Source organism: Mchenga conophoros, linkage group LG1, assembly GCF_057382185.1.
Source record: "Mchenga conophoros isolate Kocher_MC1m ecotype Shallow Benthic linkage group LG1, M_conophoros_male_GT1.1, whole genome shotgun sequence".
In the NCBI taxonomy this organism is placed as follows: domain Eukaryota; kingdom Metazoa; phylum Chordata; class Actinopteri; order Cichliformes; family Cichlidae; genus Mchenga; species Mchenga conophoros.
In genome coordinates, this window is record NC_140526.1 from 34,106,288 (window position 1) to 34,125,040 (window position 18,753).

The 18,753-nt window shown below is 40.6% G+C and overlaps 1 protein-coding gene across 1 annotated transcript in view; it reads right to left on the reverse strand.

The window, feature by feature from the left end:
- Nucleotides 1-1,926: 1,926 nt before the first annotated feature.
- Nucleotides 1,927-18,753, reverse strand: part of LOC146583683 (protein kinase C-binding protein NELL1-like) — a 307,223-nt gene continuing 290,396 nt past the window's right edge. The window contains exons 17-20 of the mRNA XM_085275922.1: nt 18,535-18,728; nt 9,278-9,454; nt 8,649-8,873; nt 1,927-6,960 (exon numbers count right to left, since the gene is read on the reverse strand). Coding sequence (XP_085132048.1) covers nt 6,910-6,960; nt 8,649-8,873; nt 9,278-9,454; nt 18,535-18,728 — 647 coding nt within the window. The 3' untranslated portion in view covers nt 1,927-6,909. The remainder of the gene's footprint in view (nt 6,961-8,648; nt 8,874-9,277; nt 9,455-18,534; nt 18,729-18,753) is intronic.

The window sequence follows — 18,753 nt, forward strand, 5'->3', positions numbered from 1 at the left end:
CAGGTCTAAATCCCATTGGGTGGAGCTGTCCTCTGCCGAGGTGACCCGGGGCTGGGACAGGTAGGCCCACCATTGTTACCACTCACACTCGGCACAACACATAACATAGAAAACAAAGCGCTTACTTTAGTGCTGACAGACAGCAGGCTAATTCGCTGAATCTGCTCTAGTTCCCCACCAAGAGGCAACATTTAATATAAAGATGCTCAGACTGAACAGAGGCAAATGGAAATGTGCAGGGACTAATGATGGGATATTACTTTATTATATTAAGAGTGTCTATGTGATAAGATTCTTTTCATTATCTCAGTGACAAACAACCTGTAGCAGACATGTTTGTCGCTTCTGTCGTATGTTATATATTTTAGGAATAACTTTGTTGGTCTAACGCGCGCTTCTTTATCCACACATACACACACACACAGTCACAGTCCTGGGTTTGAATCCACCAGCCAGCTGGCTTTTTATGTGCAGTTTGCGTATTCTCCCCGTGTCTGTTTGAGTTCTCTCTGGGTTTCGGCCTCCTCCCACATGCCAAATATGGAAGTGTTCAATATATTTTGCTTCCAAAGAGCCAGAATTTCTTGTAACTTTTTGAACCAGTCCTGAGTAACACTTCTTTAGGCTCTCTGAAAGTCTTTCAAATGTTCTCTTTGGACATTAACTGCTTTTTCACTCATTTTCAGTGCAATCTTTGTACTCAACCATTACTGGGGATACCATTTTTTTTTATTTCTTAAGCCACTTAACACTGACCTATGAACCATCCAAGCATAAAAAAGACACAGGAAAACCCCCCAGCAAAGGACCTGGATGTTAGAGACACAGGATCTGAGAGAAGCATCTGTCTTAATTTCTCAATTGGATAAATGGAAGAAACTGGATGGAAAATACTGTCAGAAATATTTCCTTTGTACACACACAGGAGAATGGAATTTTCAGCCATGCTATAGAAACACATAATCGACACTCTGTTGTAAAGTTGACACAGAAAGAAATGGAATTTTTCAGTGGTGTTCCCATTCATGTAATGGTGTTTTGAAAGTGTACAAGATGGATTGCCCACAAAACATCCTGTTGCTAGAAGTGAATGCACTAGACAGTTACCAGCTCTGTGTCCACAAAGTGAATTTCAGCGACACCTGGACTTTGCAGTTGGGAATTGGCAGGTTACAGAACCAAATCAGACATTAATATTCTCCTAAGCACCTCTGTTGGATGATGTCTAAGTTTAGGGCTCTGTAAAAACAGCATAAGGTGGCAAATCCTCGAATGTTAAGACTGAAGCAAAGGTGGCTTTAAAAGAAGGATAATAATCAGGTTCTTTCTAAAACTGGCAGAGTAACCAAAATCTTGGCAGAAAACCGTATTTTATGTTGAAAGAAATGTGTTTGGGGAATAGTTGCCTTTTAGGGACTTTGTGAATTTTGTACACTTTGTACACCTTGTGCCTGTGTTCTGTATTGATTGTGGTGTTGTAGCAAAAATATAAAACATTAGGTACGTTGTTCAACTTTAAGACTTTTTTTCCCCCACAGCGTTGCTTCAAAAGCATCGCTGTACCGGCTCCTAGTGGCACAGCAGCGCTCCATTAAAGCATCAAAAGGATGTACTTATCTTTACTGCCACGCAGCCTTTCATACCTTTCCTGAAGGAAATAGAAAACAGCAGTGCTGATAAAAGTAGAAACATGAAAGACTTTAACAGGACTGTATCCTGATGCTGGGTTTGCTTTCATTATTGAAAGCTCTGAAATCTTGCTTTCATTTACGGCGCCGGTGAATGACGTGGCAGGTGAGCTGTTTGGCCATCTGTCGCGATTGCCCCAAATATGAAATATATATTTATTTTTTAAAAACTTTGGCTCATCTACCTGAGATTGGAACGATCGGCCGTCATCACACTTTAAAGGCAAATACACAGAAGTAATAATGTAAACAACTAAAATGTTTATTAACCGAACTGAATTTTTTTTTCTTTTACAGCAAATTCTTATCACAACACAGTCTTCAAATGACACTTAACCCTTTGAGTACAGTTAGGTTGGCCACTCTGATCTGAAGAGTAAGCAGTGAACAGACCAGGGGATTCCTCTGCCATAGTCCACTATAAAACATGAAGTGGCACATCAGGAGCTCGAAAGTCCTAAACTTGTGTTATTTTTTTAAAAAGTCAGACATAAAAGGATAAAACACAATGCCCCCCCCCAATTCCTTCCTTCCTTCTTTCTTTCTTTCCTTCTTTTTTTTTAGCAGAAACTGAAACAAGAACATTTTCAAGGTTTTCGATTTTCTTTACATGTGTACATGGTTCTATGTTGTCTGATTTCCATGAAGTCATGTTTCACTTCAGATCATACAAACATGTTGGAGAAAAAAAAAAGCTCATGAATGCAGTGAGCAGCCTGTCCTGGCGCTTAGAAAAGACGCTTATCTATGCAGGTTCTGATTTCCGAGTCTGATTTCCACCTCTGCCGACTCTTAGTAAGGGACACCGATTAGAGATTAGAATATATACACACAGGCTAATCAAAACTGTGTTATCCTAAAACAGTGAAAAGACATGAATCTATGACGGATACAATACTAAACAGGTTAGAGCAAGAATAGAAAAATAAATAGTAAAAACAATAGAAATGTTGCTTCTCTCATATTCAGCTTGCAACGCTCAGTTCCAAAGAAGCTGTGGTAGTGAAAATTATCCTCATAGTCTTACTTTCTTTACAGTGACCTTCCCCTTTACACAGTATTTACAAGCAAAAACAGAGCCTATCCCACGAGATAAGAAACGTAGTCCACTAAAATGAATACATTTTTCATGAACACAATGGGAATTTTTAAAAAACTGCAGAGTTGTATCACATTGTCAGTATGTAAAAGCACTTACACACAGTTTGCAAACAGTGGTTTTTAGTAGACGTAGTTCATATCAAATCAGTCAACAGAGCAATCTGAAACTTTGTACAATTATCTGCTTTTGTTTCCTTTGATTTTTTTTTGCTTTTGATGGGTACAGAAAACATTTACATCATCTTTTTTTCCCCTTCTGTATGTGTACTTTGTCCACAGTTGACAATTTCGGTATTAGAGTGTTTAGAGTGTAAGGAGAGGTGATACAAGGACATCGTGGCTAAGGAGGACATGCTGTAATAATTGCTCTCAACTCCAAAAAGCGAGGTCATACCTAAAACTGTTTTAAATACCAGTTAAATTACATAAAATGTTTTTTTGATATATATATATATATTAAAGCCAGTGCAGACTATAACAATTGTAACATGTCCCAATTTTACCATGAGTTGTCCTATTGCTATGCAAATGGGTTGCAGCTTCTGCATTCTTTTTTTAATGGCAAACAAGGGGTGGGTCATCTTGTTGCAACACGCCTGATGGTTGTACAGAAGTCTCTTTGAAAACAGCCTTCAGCTCAGTGAACATTTTATTGATGAGTTCATGGTTTTAATTGCTGGGTTTTGGTACAATACCTTGTCACTGAAAAGATTCCATATGAACTTATTGTATAGTATCTTTCGATTACAGGCAGATCCACTCCTCACTGATAGTTTAAAGAAAGCCAAGATGGCAAAGGTGGAAGAACTCACCAACAAAACTAATGACCTAGACCCTGAACCATCCCTTAGTTATGCTGCAGTAGGTTTAGACTTCTGGGGGTCAGGGCAGATGGCTGCCTCTCCCTGAGCCTGGTTCTTCTCGAGGTTTATTGCTGTTATGGGTGTTTTTCCTTCCCACTGTTGCCAAGTGTTTGCTCATTGGGGGTCACCTGATTGTTGAGGTTCCTCTGCATTATTGTAGGATCTTTATCTTATAGTATAAAGTGCCTTGTTGTGACTTGGAGCAATATAAATAAAACTGAATCCCTCTGGTATTCTTTATAGTCTAGGATTTCTACAGAAAAATACTTTTTTTTTTTTTAAAACTTGCCTAGAGAAGATCCTATGGATTGCAATGAAGCCTTTTCCAGGATCTCTTGCATTTGCAGCACTTGCAGTCATTTGCTCTTATCCTAAAGTTGTACAAATGAAAATGACAAGGCTGTTTTCTTTGGGTACAAGAGCCAATTTCATTATTATAGACTATGTACCTCTCCAATTTCTTGCCTTGGTGCCCTTTAGCCTCATTGGATTTTGTTCATCTCAGTCTCAGACCTGTTTACAACCTGCTCCTCGATACCATCTTGTTTGCCGCTATGACAGAAATATGGTACAGCAAGCGGATTACTCATGACGATGGATTATTGTCTTGATAAGACAACTGCAGTAAAAGTTATGTATTTTGGACTAGGCTTTTTTGCAGCTCACCAACTGATTTCCATGTCTTCACAATTAAAAAAAATGAAAGTTTCATTTCCACTGTGAAGGATTATCTCAACCTGAAAGCTGTTTTTCATCCTGACACGACGAATGAATTCTTCTGAAGGAGGAAAATGAGTCCTGATATCTGCACTGACTGAGTGCAGAAGATTCAAACACGAAGGAGAAATCGAGAGAGAGAAGGCCCTAACTGTCGAAACTTTGAAAGGAAACCCCAGTTATTATTACAGCTGCCAAAAATTAACTGAGTGGTAAGTTGATGCGCAACAAAGGATTACCTAATAACAATTTTTTTGCTTATTTGATCAGAGGGTGAACATTTCACATCAGATTTCTGCAGTTATATAACAATCATGTTATATAACTGCAGCATAAGTCGTGGCCTTGAAACCTAATTTGCTTTTAGTACTCATTTAAAGAAAAAAGAAAAGAAAATAGTGTTGAAAATTTCCTCGGGGGGGGGGGGATACTGACCGACATAGGCTGATGGCAGTGACACTCGAGGGTCAACATTAACACTCTTGAGAAAAGCTTAAGGACAGTGCAGACAAATGTGGATGAGGGCTGAGGGACAGGGTAGGGGAACAGGAGACAAGAGCATCCGCGTAACTATGAACGTGTGAACTGTAGCAGTAAAGACTCTCCTGCCTTAATAATCCTGGCTGTCTGTAAACAGATTCAACACTTGGTGACCTTCTGGCATAATCAAATCCAGGGCTGCGTGACAATGCTTTAATTATCCGCATCCCTCTCCAGCGCTCACTTTTTGTGTCCCTGCCACCCTGGGTGTGCCATATGGTGCAGAGCCGAGGAGCCCGGAGAGACGCCGCAGAAGTCCAACCCTCCACGAGCTCAGATTTAATCAATGACTATGGCTGGCACTCATTCTGGCCTGCAGGAATCCACTGTGCATCGCCACACACCTTTCAGATGCTTTTCATACCCTGACTGCCGTTGTTAAGTGTAGGCATCTGGCAGTCATCCTCATTTGAAGACGAGATGCTGTGGTTGAGGGAGTGTTATAAAACTGAAGTGGCTCAGAAGGACAGACATGTCGTCTGTCCCAGTTCAGAGCCTCAGGGATGCGGTTTAATATAGATGTGGCATTTATAGGGTTTGATGACTGAAAGCAGGACTGTTTTCCAGCTACATCTACCAGCAGTAATAAATACCTGTTCCAAGCAGCCACGCTCAAAAGCGAGTCAACGTTATTGTGGTACACTGCATGTCATGGCTATTTCTGGAAAATCCTTTAAAATGGGACTGATGGTGTCAGAGAATAATAAATTAATACATAATCTCTGTAAACAGATACCTGCCTATCAGAGTCCGTAGGCAAGGGACAGTTTTTCTGGCTTCAGCTTGTAGTAGGTTGTACTTGCATCTGAGTTAAGAATCAGAATTACTGGCTATCATCTGAAAATTTATTTATTGATTTTTTTGACGTATTTTAAGTATTCATAAATGATGTCTGGCAAATAGGCACAGGAAGTTTTATCTGTTGGGTGTTACGCCCCAAATCTACGTCACCTGATTAGCTGACAGGTTTCTAGATTGTCAAATTATCAGTCTGCTCTAGACTCTCAAATATTGCAGATTTCAGTTTCTGGGTCCAGGGCCAGCTAGATGTTTTGATGAAACATTAACGATGTATGCAAAGCTAATGTGCACCACTGACATGGTTTATACTTCTACCTGTTTTGCCAGAGAACCACTCAAAAAATGTAAAGATGGAAGTTTGTATATTACGATGTGTTCAAGATGTGACTTTTGTAATGTCAAAGAAGAATGTAGTCCACAACTATTTGGGAAATATCAGTGATGGAAATCATGCTGACACCAGGACGTGAGGTCAACATGTTGTAAATTCATTTGGATTTCACACAAATCAGGACATCCAAAAGCTATTGCTAAGTTTTTAGCACAATATGGACAATATCAGTGACAGAAACAAAAAAACGCTACTCACAAAAATTCTGGTACTGAAATGAAAACTGACCCCATTTCATCATAACATTGTAATATGACACTGAACTACCTCCTGATTCAGTAACACAAAACACAGTAAAGTGGATGCATTCCTTTTGGTTACCAAAGTAATGGATGTTTAGTTTCCTGTAGGCGACCAAGCATTAAAGAGCCCGTGTTTGAGCAAATGTAGACAGACGGAGCCCCTCAGCATCCGTCTGGCTGTTTGTCTCTGGTTTCGGGTTTGAGACATTTAAAAAGGTTTCAAGACGTTTCGTGAAAGGATGGAATTGAACACAGAGACACAAACACAACACAGCGACTGTGGTGAGAGCAACTCGGGCCTCTGTCTCCTCCTGAGTCACGCACGCACACTCAGTCGCTGTTTGTCGACAGAGGTACAGCATAAAAGCACAGCCGCGACACCCCAGTCTGTCCAGTGTGTGTTTGCAAATTTTCTTTTTTTGTGCACACACTGGCATGCACATGTGCATGCGAGAGTCTGTCCGTCTGTCTGAGGGGAAGGGTCGTCAGATGGTTGAGAGGATGTGGCAGTCCCATAGTGAAAGGAGAAGAAGAGGACGGCACGTGGAGGAGGAGGAGGGAGGGCTTTAGTTGTTCTGAAGGCAGTCGAGATCCACCGAGCAGCAAACACTTCCATTCTGAACAGAAAGGCATGACAAGATAGGAAAGAAGAGAGAGCATTAAATAAGGTGAAATGTAATATACAGTTCCACACTGTGCATGGTAAAGCTAATAACTCACTTCACAGCCTAAATCACTTTAATCCACCTGACTTACAGAAGGATTTGGGGTGGTTAACCTCATGTCTCTAGTGTCATTACAGTGGTACCTAGTTATACAGTGTCAGCATTATCCCATATACATTTGAGATATCAGACTGATATCATGAGATTTATGCTTTCACTCTAGTGCATAGGGATTATGAATTTGTGGTGGTAAGCAGTGGCACATCTGAGAAACTGAAGCACAATATATCTTTCCCAAAAGAAGTTTCCAGTTCCGCTCGATAGTCAGCAGCTCTCACTGTCATACGGACTGTGATCTGGAGTGAACAGTCGCTATGAAAAGGTTAATATCTCAAAAATATGTATCAAGGGTAACGGGCCCTCTGTATTTATGGCCGTGAAGAACACAAGGTCCTGTCTGGTCAGACGTAAAAACTGTCTCCAACAGTGGCACATTGTCTCAGATTGTGTCCCGGAGCTGCAGAGTGACACTAGGTTGGTGATTCAAGAAAGCACAGGCACGATGTGGCCACGTCCAAAAATCACATCAACGCAAAGACTGCTGCAAATATGTATCTAGTCTACTGATTCAGTTTATGTAACAACTATGGAAAAGTACAATGTAGATTTAGGTCTATGTATTTGATGTGCTCATTTTGCTCTTTTATGTATTCTGACTGCAAAGAAAACAAGCAAAACCAAAAAAGCTAAAGTGAGGGGGCAGCAGCCTATCTTCACCTAATGAGTGGATCTGACACGTTCCTGCCACAGTCATCTGCATGTTCACTTCTTTTAAGGTAAAAATGCTCCTTACATCATCTCTGACAGTCATTTTTCTTTTATGCATTCATCTTAGAACACATATAAATAGACACTGTGTGCCCTCTAGCACACATTAGCTAAATTGATTATGCCACATTTTCAGTCTCAAAGATTTTCTGCTAACAGCCAGTAATGGCTGTCATTACTGATAAAATTGTGATCTTTTTGGAACATCTGACATTTTTACATCTAAAACCCACAAGTCTTATCCCATTTGCAGACCCTGGAAGAATATCAAACAGAGGTTTGGGGAAAGTGTTTTCAAGTTAGCGATCTCCTGTATACTTTAGCCTAGCATGTTTGCCATTATGGCGGCTCTGCTACGATCCCACTGGTTTATGTTGTGTCCAGCTGGCATACGTTTGTGCCTTGCAGAGCCGCCCCTAACCCTGCCAATCAGAACAACCCCTCTGGTTAGTTACTTTTTTACTCATTGTAATGGCTTTTTATTACAACACAGAGAGCTGACTGTTGGTCTTGGAGTTGGAAATTGGTTCATTTCTGTGTTTTCTCTCAGTCAGATGTGAAAACAATGATTTATGTCAGATCTTTTCCTAGACAGCAACACCGTGCTTGGGCTTCTTGCCCTGATGTACACTGTTTTTGTGGAACTCTGCCATAGAAAGTTAGCAGTCCCCATCAACCCTCAATAGCCTTAATAATAGCAATGTTGACAGGTTGAAATAAATTAAAATAGTCTCTTTACAAACCGGCAATTTGAAGCTCAAAAATAGTTTAAAAATCTACACAATTAGTTTGTTCATGCTGCATTGACCTACCTTGCACTTGCAAGTGGTGCAGGGTGATTTGGGCATATGCCATGTGTCTCCGCTGAGGCGGGCGATGCCTGCGGGGTCCTTGCATGTCTGCCGAATGTCATACGACAGGTTGTCAGCCAGGCAGGGGTCTGTGACGCAGCGTGGGCAACATTCGCCCTCTGCCACTGCCGTGTACTCGCACATCAACGTGGGGCAAACTAGAGGCCAGCAGTCGACCTCCCCTTCCTGCAGAGACACAGGCAGTGATGAAAAAAAGCACCAGAATTGCTATAGCGTGTGTGAATTTTCTTTTCTTTTCTTTTTTTAGTGTGTGTTTGTGTGTGAGACAGAGAGAGAATTCAGTTACAGATCTCACGCTGGTCTGTTGCCACATCTCTAATTAGAGAGGTGGTAATTTTCTCAGCCCTCATACACACACAGTTAACCAGCAGATCAGGGAGTGGTATGAATTAAAGCCCTGCTCTGAGCTTCATGTTGGAGAGGAGGGTTTTGTCTTTTTGATGTGATCTGTGTCTTCCAACAAAGCTCTTGCCTGCTTTTATTTAAAATGGACAATAGCTTCTGTGTGTGTGTGTGTGTGTGTGTGTGTGTGTGTGTGTGTGTGTGTGTGTGTGTGTGTGTGTACAAACCATGCAGCGGCACTGCTGGCAGCCGTACAGCCAAGATGCTCCGCTGCGGTAAAGTGTGCGTCCGCTCTGATCCAGACACTGGCTGCTGGGCCTGTTGTCACATCCAGGACAGCAGAACAGATCCTCTTCTGGGTCTCCACAGTCACAAGGTCTCCGCCTGCAGTACGTCTGCCCATCCTAAACAACAAACGTCACACACATCGGGGTGCAAACTGGCTTAAATAATGTACGTAGCTTATCATCTCTGTATATTCTGGGTAGTAAAATACAATACCCAATACACAATAAAGGTGTCCCTCAGTAAAACAAAGGGCTTCAAACTCACTGTGATTTATATAAAAATGAAATAATGGGTCTATAAACATGAAATATTACTGTGAACAAACACAGTTTGAGCACTTTCCTGAGGCAGATTTTTACTTTTGTGTAAATGATCCGTCATTGTCTTTGACAAATGGGAACACCCTGAAGTCGCCGTACCAAGGCACAGCCTTACAAACAATGCATTTTCTGACTTTCTCCTTTTCATATGTCTCCCACTCTCTCTCATCAATTTGCAAAACAATAACATGAACACCAAGCAGGCTTTTAAAGCACGTTGTTTATTTTTTCTAAATTAAAATTTAATATCTGATTTATATAAATATGTCTGGCCTAAAATTAGTAACTTGTTAAGCACTTTTGACAACAAGTCTTGCTGACAGTCAACCAAACTGGGTGGGGGGCATTCTCTACTGAGAGCAGGTCTGGACCATGGATGATATAAAGCAGGTTTGAAAAGTGAGGATAATGCAAAAGTGCCTTGAACCTGTATTCTCTCTAAAGGACACCGGATGGTAAAGCTGCAGTTGTAAAGACTTCTATGGGAAAGTCTATGGAAAAATTGCTACAGTATCTGTCTTGATCTCTGTAAAGAATTTCCTGCTAGCTTCATGGCTCAGTCACTTGTTTCGGGTTCTATTTAATAAAGAATGACTTCTTTTTTATAGATCATGGTGAAACTCTGTTAAAAAATTAGGACTTGTCAGTCACAAGTCATTAGCTAATGGGTTTCACAGTCAGACAAGCTCCAGTTTGTTGAAACCAGAATGGTGATGGTGAAAATGCTAATCTTGAGGCTTGAGTTCGAGACTTTAGAAATCAGTGGTTGATGTCTTGTTAGATAAGCTCACCTATTATACCGTCCATGGTCTACATCTGCATCTCTTTAACTTATCTTATTACCCATCGCAGCAAAGCCTCGCAAGAGCATGGTGCTTCCACCACCATCATCATCATGTTTGGTTGAAGGGATGCTATTGATTGGATGTTGATCAGTGTCTGGATTGCTCCATTCCAGGTGTTGGGAATTGTCGCCACACTGTCCTTCTTTAACATTCTCCCGCATTCACAAAGGAACTCTGGCTCTCAGTCAAAGTCACCAGTGGGTTCTTGGTTGCCTGGTGGGCCATTTATATGGATACACCGTAATAAAATGGGAATGGTTGGTGATATTAAAGTCCTGTTTGTGGCACATTAGTATATGTGAGGGGGCAAACTCCTCAAGATGGGTGGTGACCATAGTGGCCATTTAGAAGTCGGCCATCTTGGATACAACTTTTGTTTGTTCAATAGGAAGAGGGCCATGTGACACATCAAACTTATTGGTAATGTCACAAGAAAAACAATATACTAATGTGCCACAAACAGGACTTTAATATCACCAACCATTCCCATTTTATTACAGTGTATCCATATAAATGGCCCACCCTGTAGGTGGACAGGTCTAGAAAGTCTGTTGGTGGCTGTCGAAAATTTTCAATCCTTCATCATCTCAGTAGATGATTCACTCGACATATGGCTTGGTTCATACTGACTTAAACTGACAAAAACTTTGTAACTTCACTGACAGGGATTTACATTTCCTATTTATGTCCAGTTATTTCAGTTAGACACAGATGTGTTCTAGTCAAGATATAAAAGTATCTCAAGTGTCATTGATAGAAGTGGGACGCACCAGAGCTCAATAGTGTGTGTCATAACAAAGAGCCTGAAGAACAAAGAGCATAACAAAGAGCCTTTTTAACACTTTGATTAATAATTGAAAACATCTATAATAAAAATCCTCTGGTGATGTTTGTCTTTCTTTTTCTTAAACTAAGTTTTTTTAATCTAATATAAGCATCAAGAGAACACTAAATGGCTAAAAGACACTAAAGATGTAGAAACATACCTATGGGTGATTTCATTTTCTTGTAACAAATTTTACATTTTCCCATTTTAAAAAAGCAATTTAATAGCACTCTAAATGAGACTAGAAGGGGTTGGGCGGCAAAGTGAAATGCAGAAGAATCCGACTGATCTGCCTTTCCAGCCGCTGTGTCATTGGCTCCCTGTCTGTACCTGGAGAAAACTTTATGGTCCATTTTACTCAGCACAGCCAGCACTGTCTGGCCCCAGGACGGCAGTGTAATGGAGATGTAAAAATGTTACATAAAAAGGCTGTTAGAAAATGTATGAGGGCCATAAAGTCATTCTGCATACCATTAAAAGGGCAATACAGAGCCAATGTTTTATCGATGCATATTGTCCTGCTACAGTAACTTGTGAGTCCCGGGGTGCCGGTACTGATGGCCTTGGTCTTTACAGTTACAACCCTGGACTTGCTGGGGAAATTACTGCCAATTGTATCGCGCTGGCAGAAAATATGAATGCAGGCTGCTCTTTTTAGTACAAGGAATACGACCACGTCTGAATGCCAATGACATGCATTTGTGCCAATCAAAACAACTTTACTGCTTTTTTCAATAATAACTGTTTGATAAATTTGATGACTGCAGACAGCAGTCTTTCTTTTAAGGGGGTATGATATGTACAACATAGTCGTACAGAATATTGTTTGAATTTTCTCAAATTAATTCACTTAGGGAGCTTGTTGATCTTTGTAGAACTTTTATAGAACTCTAAAATGTTATTTATTTTTTTACTTAGCTTGATTTTCTGTTTCATTTTTTCATTTTGGTTTTTCAATCTGGATGACGCTGAATAAAGAAGATCTTTGTTTTTAAGTCTCACTTTCATTTCACATGGCAGTGTGTTTGCACAAATGTATTCCTCGCTGCCATCTTTGGCTGTCGCTCAGGCGGAAGAGCAGGTCATCTACTGATTAGAAGGTTGGTGGTTCGATTCCTGGCTTCCCCTAGTCTGCATGCCAAATACAGGGAGTGCAGAATTATTAGACAATTGAGTATTTTGTCCACATCATCCTCTTCATGCATGTTGTCTTACTCCAAGCTGTATAGGCTCGAAAGCCTACTACCAATTAAGCATATTAGGTGATGTGCATCTCTGTAATGAGAAGGGGTGTGGTCTAATGACATCAACACCCTATATCAGGTGTGCATAATTATTAGGCAACGTCCTTTCCTTTGGCAAAATGGGTCAAAAGAAGGACTTGACAGGCTCAGAAAAGTCAAAAATAGTGAGATATCTTGCAGAGGGATGCAGCAGTCTCAAAATTGCAAAGCTTCTGAAGCGTGATCATTGAATAATCAAGCGTTTCATTCAAAATAGTCAACAGGGTCGCAAGAAGCGTGTGGAAAAACGTTGTATTTTTGAGGAATAATTTTATTATTGAACAACAACCATGTGAACCCAAAAAACTCATTAATATCAAAGCTGAATGTTTTTGGAAGTAGCTTTTAGTTTGTTTTTAGTTTTAGCTATTTTAGGGGGATATCTGTGTGTGCAGGTGACTATTACTGTGCATAATTATTAGGCAACTTAACAAAAAACAAATATATACCCATTTCAATTATTTATTTTTACCAGTGAAACCAATATAACATCTCCACATTCACAAATATACATTTCTGACATTCAAAAACAAAACAAAAACAAATCAGCGACCAATATAGCCACCTTTCTTTGCAAGGACACTCAAAAGCCTGCCATCCATGGATTCTGTCAGTGTTTTGATCTGTTCACCATCAACATTGCGTGCAGCAGCAACCACAGCCTCCCAGACACTGTTCAGAGAGGTGTACTGTTTTCCCTCCTTGTAAATCTCACATTTGATGATGGACCACAGGTTCTTAATGGGGTTCAGATCAGGTGAACAAGGTGGCCATGTCATTAGTTTTTCTTCTTTTATACCCTTTCTTGCCAGCCACGCTGTGGAGTACTTGGACGCGTGTGATGGAGCATTGTCCTGCATGAAAATCATGTTTTTCTTGAAGGATGCAGACTTCTTCCTGTACCACTGCTTGAAGGTGTCTTCCAGAAACTGGCAGTAGGACTGGGAGTTGAGCTTGACTCCATCCTCGACCCGAAAAGGCCCCACAAGCTCATCTTTGATGATACCAGCCCAAACCAGTACTCCACCTCCACTTTGCTGGCGTCTGAGTCGGACTGGAGCTCTCTGCCCTTTACCAATCCAGCCACGGGCCCATCCATCTGGCCCATCAAGACTCACTCTCATTTCATCAGTCCATAAAACCTTAGAAAAACCAGTCTTGAGATATTTCTTGGCCCAGTCTTGACGTTTCAGCTTGTGTGTCTTGTTCAGTGGTGGTCGTCTTTCAGCCTTTCTTACCTTGGCCATGTCTCTGAGTATTGCACACCTTGTGCTTTTGGGCACTCCAGTGATGTTGCAGCTCTGAAATATGGCCAAACTGGTGGCAAGTGGCATCTTGGCAGCTGCACGCTTGACTTTTCTCAGTTCATGGGCAGTTATTTTGCGCCTTGGTTTTTCCACACGCTTCTTGCGACCCTGTTGACTATTTTGAATGAAACGCTTGATTGTTCGATGATCACGCTTCAGAAGCTTTGCAATTTTGAGACTGCTGCATCCCTCTGCAAGATATCTCACTGTTTTTGACTTTTCTGAGCCTGTCAAGTCCTTCTTTTGACCTATTTTGCCAAAGGAAAGGACGTTGCCTAATAATTATGCACACCTGATATAGGGTGTTGATGTCATTAGACCACACCCCTTCTCATTACAGAGATGCACATCACCTAATATGCTTAATTGGTAGTAGGCTTTCGAGCCTATACAGCTTGGAGTAAGACAACATGCATGAAGAGGATGATGTGGACAAAATACTCATTTGCCTAATAATTCTGCACTCCCTGTATTCTTGGGCAAGATACTAACCTTAAATTGCTCTCCGATGCATCCATCGGAGTATGAATGTGGGTGCGAATGTTAGTTAGAAAGCACTAACAAAATGTGCTTGCGTGAATGCGTGTGAATGCACAAGTTGTGTAAAGCACTTTGAGTGCGCAGAAGAGTAGAAAAGCACTATAAAAGAACCAGTCCATTTACCATCTTTCTAATTTGTGGCTTTTTCAGTCTGTTATTTCTGATATGTTCATCTTTAATTTCCCTCTCTTTTCCCTCTCTTTTCACCGACTACACTAACTTTGTGGCTCCCCTACAGTCACAAGCGATTCTCATTGCTGGTCCCAAGACACCAGATCACTGCTTGCTTACATTCAGTGAGCATCCCATATCAAACTTCCCTTCAACACCCCTTCAACAGCTGGAATAAAAACCAATGTACCTGTGGCGTTGAATTCTTTCACATTTGCAGCTGCTGATTGCACAATTGCAAGCATTTGGTTTTGGTTTGGTTTTCTGGCTCTGAATGTAAGATTTGTTAATTTGATGGTTTATCACAGTTAATCGCTACCAGACAAAGAGACTTCAAAATGATCACCAGAGTGATTCTATTTCAGAAACATAAACAGGTAAAAACAGAGGCTTCAGTCCTGACAGTTCATCACTGCTTTTGCTACTTGTTCAGGTTCTGGCCGCTGGGCTGGGGTTGGCATGCACTCAACTATAAAATCACTCGGGGTCCTTGGCTAGCTTTCTGTTAGCATGCTGTCTGTGCAGATACTTGCAAAGACCTGCAGTTGTGTTAGCATTAATCAGGTAGTTCTCTTTTAAACATTCGTTAGCTGTCTCGCCATTCCAAGCCAGCTATACCAAGCTTCCCTAACATGGCAGACTGCTGCCCAGCTGCCCAGAATTCCACCCCTGCGGTAGGAAAATCTCAGGTTCAGATACACATGACGCTTGTGTGATGTGCAACACGCCTAAGCGGCTGTTTCCAAACCGGGTTCATGCGAACACTGCACTCGCTTTACCCTGAAAAGCCTTTGTCAAAGGCTAGCCCACCAGGCTAGCCTGTCGAAGAAGAACTCAATGCTGTCTCCAGTCGTTGCACCAATGGAGCACATTGAGTCGGCCACGCAAGGCACCAGGACATTGTCCTCCTGCTGGTGGACAATGCCGAGGTCAGCTGCGAAAGCTATGTTGTCCTTTTCCCCCAAGGCTAACAATGAGCCACACCGTGAATTCTCTGAGGGAGCATCAGAACATCTCATTTCGGACAAGGATGATAACATTTTCTTTGGCCCCTCTGGTTGGAATTCTGCAACACAAGGGGCCGATTGTGAGAACCTTGGCACACAGTCACGTGGCATGGAGCTAAATAGCTCCATGCCGCGGGACTTTTACAACGTTAAATAACGTTGTAAAACTGGAAGCTGAAAAGCTGGCAATCCCATGGCCCACTCCACCATTTTCTTCCTCCAAACACGAACTGAAATCAGTTGATTGCAACAGAAGGAAAAAAAAACATATTTGCCTGATGTTTAATTTTCTTTCTATCCCCTACGTGTGCACATAACTGAAGAACCCTTGCAATGCAAATTATAATGTGATTACAGTAACGTAATCCCTTGTAATGCATTAATCCCAACACTGGCTGCATTATCTCAAACATTTAACTAATTTCCAACTTGACGCTAGTTTGAAACGTAATGAAACATCATAACTTATAAGTACCAGAGAAAGTTTACCCAAAGTTTTTAACAGGGCAGAAATTTGATATCCTAGTGGCAAACTTTAAAATACATAAGCCGATAAAGCATCGTTGAAACAACTGCTCTTAGCTGGTATTTCAGGCCAAATAACTCTCTGTCTGATTTAGATTAATCTCACACTCCGATGCTATCTTCAAAAAGAAACACCTGATCAATATTCCACTTTCCTGCTGCAACAGTGCACCATCTCATTCTGGCTCCCGAGGACATAAAAGAGTCATTAAGATGCCAAAAATATTTGTCACACTGTAATGCAGGCTAATCATAAACAGATGGGAGAAGAGCGTGGGGATTTTTTTGTATGAACGATCAGAAATGTTTCATACTTTGTGTTTGTGTCATAATTTGGCATACATTAGCCAAATTAATCTACACACTTACAGTAATTGCTATGTGTGCTAAATACTACTACTAAAAGGTTTTTTAGATGTGTAGAAGGCACAATGTGTGGATGTTAAAGAGAATTTTTAAGTCTTATTTTTATAGTTTTGCCCATCCTTCTTATCAGTTGTTATAACACTGTAGCCACTAAGTTTATTGCTGATATCTCCACCTTTACAGCTTTGCTAATCTTTGTCGAAATCCTCTAAACAACTCCATTGGAATCATATCAAACTGCCGGTAACAATGTAGCTTTGTTCCCAGATCTCAGCTTTTACTTAAGTATATTGTTGTTTTGTTACAAATAAAGGTTCTTTCAGACAGTGAATGATTACTGCTGGAATCAGCAGGATGCAACTTTGGCACAGGAACTCCTGGCTACTTCCTGTCCTACGAGCCTATAAAACACAGACTGCTGCTGTCAAACTACTGCTCTGCATGCTGTTAAACAGAGCAGGTTATAGTGTGGAATAGAGGAATTAAGCATAGAGATATAATTAATATATCCCTTGCCTACTGTTATAAAATAATGAACCTTGTTTATAGATCCAGATGAGTAACAGTAACAGACTTGATCCTGATATTGCAAGCCTCTGTTATTGATCTGTCTGGCCTCTGCTGGCAAAGTTTTTATCATTCATTGAACCTCAGATACAGTAAAATTTCTCCAGGAGGTCAGAGACAAGATTATGGATCTCCAGCTGCATTGTTGTAAAGAGTGAGAGAGAGAAGCTGAAAAAGTTTAGCTGTGAGGAGCACAGTTGTGGTAGAAATATCCATAGTAAAAACAATGGAAGCACAGGAAACTGTGCGATAGGATCAGGCCAGCAAAAATTGCAAAACTAATTCACTGAAATTAAGAAAGAGGTTAAACTAATGGAAGAGGAGATTTTTCTGCGTTCCCTACTAACCCAACTCCACTTTCAGCGTTTACTGTTCGAGTTCACTGAACAGACAGTGCACATGTTACTCATGTTGTGACTGTATTTTCAGTATTGTATTGCTTCCAGGTTTATAAAGCCAGCTGCATTTCCAGTGCTCCTGTATTTTCTGGAATATCAAATGTATTTTATAGAATTACAATTTATTAAATTGATGAAATTTCATGGAAAATGACTGTCATGTCAATGATTTGATAAGTATCTGATGATAAGTGTAATTTTGTATTATTCGATTAGTAATTGTGGAATTCCACAATTACTAATTGTGGGACCAATAATATTTACATTATACATGTTTTCCTTAGGCAGTATTACTGAAAGGCACAGCATACATTTTCACTGGCATGCAGATGATACCCAGCTTTATCTATCCATGAATCCAGATGACACACACCAATTAGCTAAACAGAAGGAATGTCTTATATACATAAAAACATAAAAAATTAGAAACATCCTGTCTCAGAGTGATGCTGAAAACTAGTTCATGCATTTATCACATCTAGGCTGAACTGCTGTAATTCATCATTATTGTTGTTGTTGTTGTTGTTGTTGTTGTTGTTGTCTTTAAAGTGTCCTATAAAGCATTCAGTTCCAAATTGCAGCAGTGAGAGTACTGACACGGACTAGAAAGAGAGAGCATATTTCTCCCATATTAGCCTCTCTTCATCAGCTACCTATTAAATCAAGAATCAAATTTAAAATCAATCTAGTCTGGGAGTCATTTCTCTATTATTATAGGGTTTTTACCTTCCAATATAAAGCTCCTTGAGGTGTAAGGATTTGGCACTGTATAAATAAAAATTGAACTGCATTGAGTTGAATGTCAAACTATTGACTGGTGCTCACATGGTTTTATTTTATTTTTTTACTGTCCTTGGATGACCAAAAAGCTATGATCCACCCATAATACACCTGGTCATAATAAAAACTCATTCATGGGAGGTCAGAGACAAGATTATGGATCACTTTCAGGTCCTGGTTGAAGTTCAAAAAAAAATTCCACTGTTAACAACAGTATTGCTTATTGCAATAAATGTGTATGCACGTGATCATGTTCTATACCTTGCAGGAGCATACAGCACAGCGATCAAAGCTGGGTTTCCAATCTTCTCCATTGCGCCTCATTCCTTCTTCCTGTGGGCAGTCACCACTGCAGCCTGGACCAGATGTGCACACACAGTCATAGCCTCCTGGGAGGTTCACACACACACTGTCATTCCAGCAGGTGTGTGTCTGCAAACTGCACTCGTCAATGTCTGGAAAACAGAGAGTAATCCATAG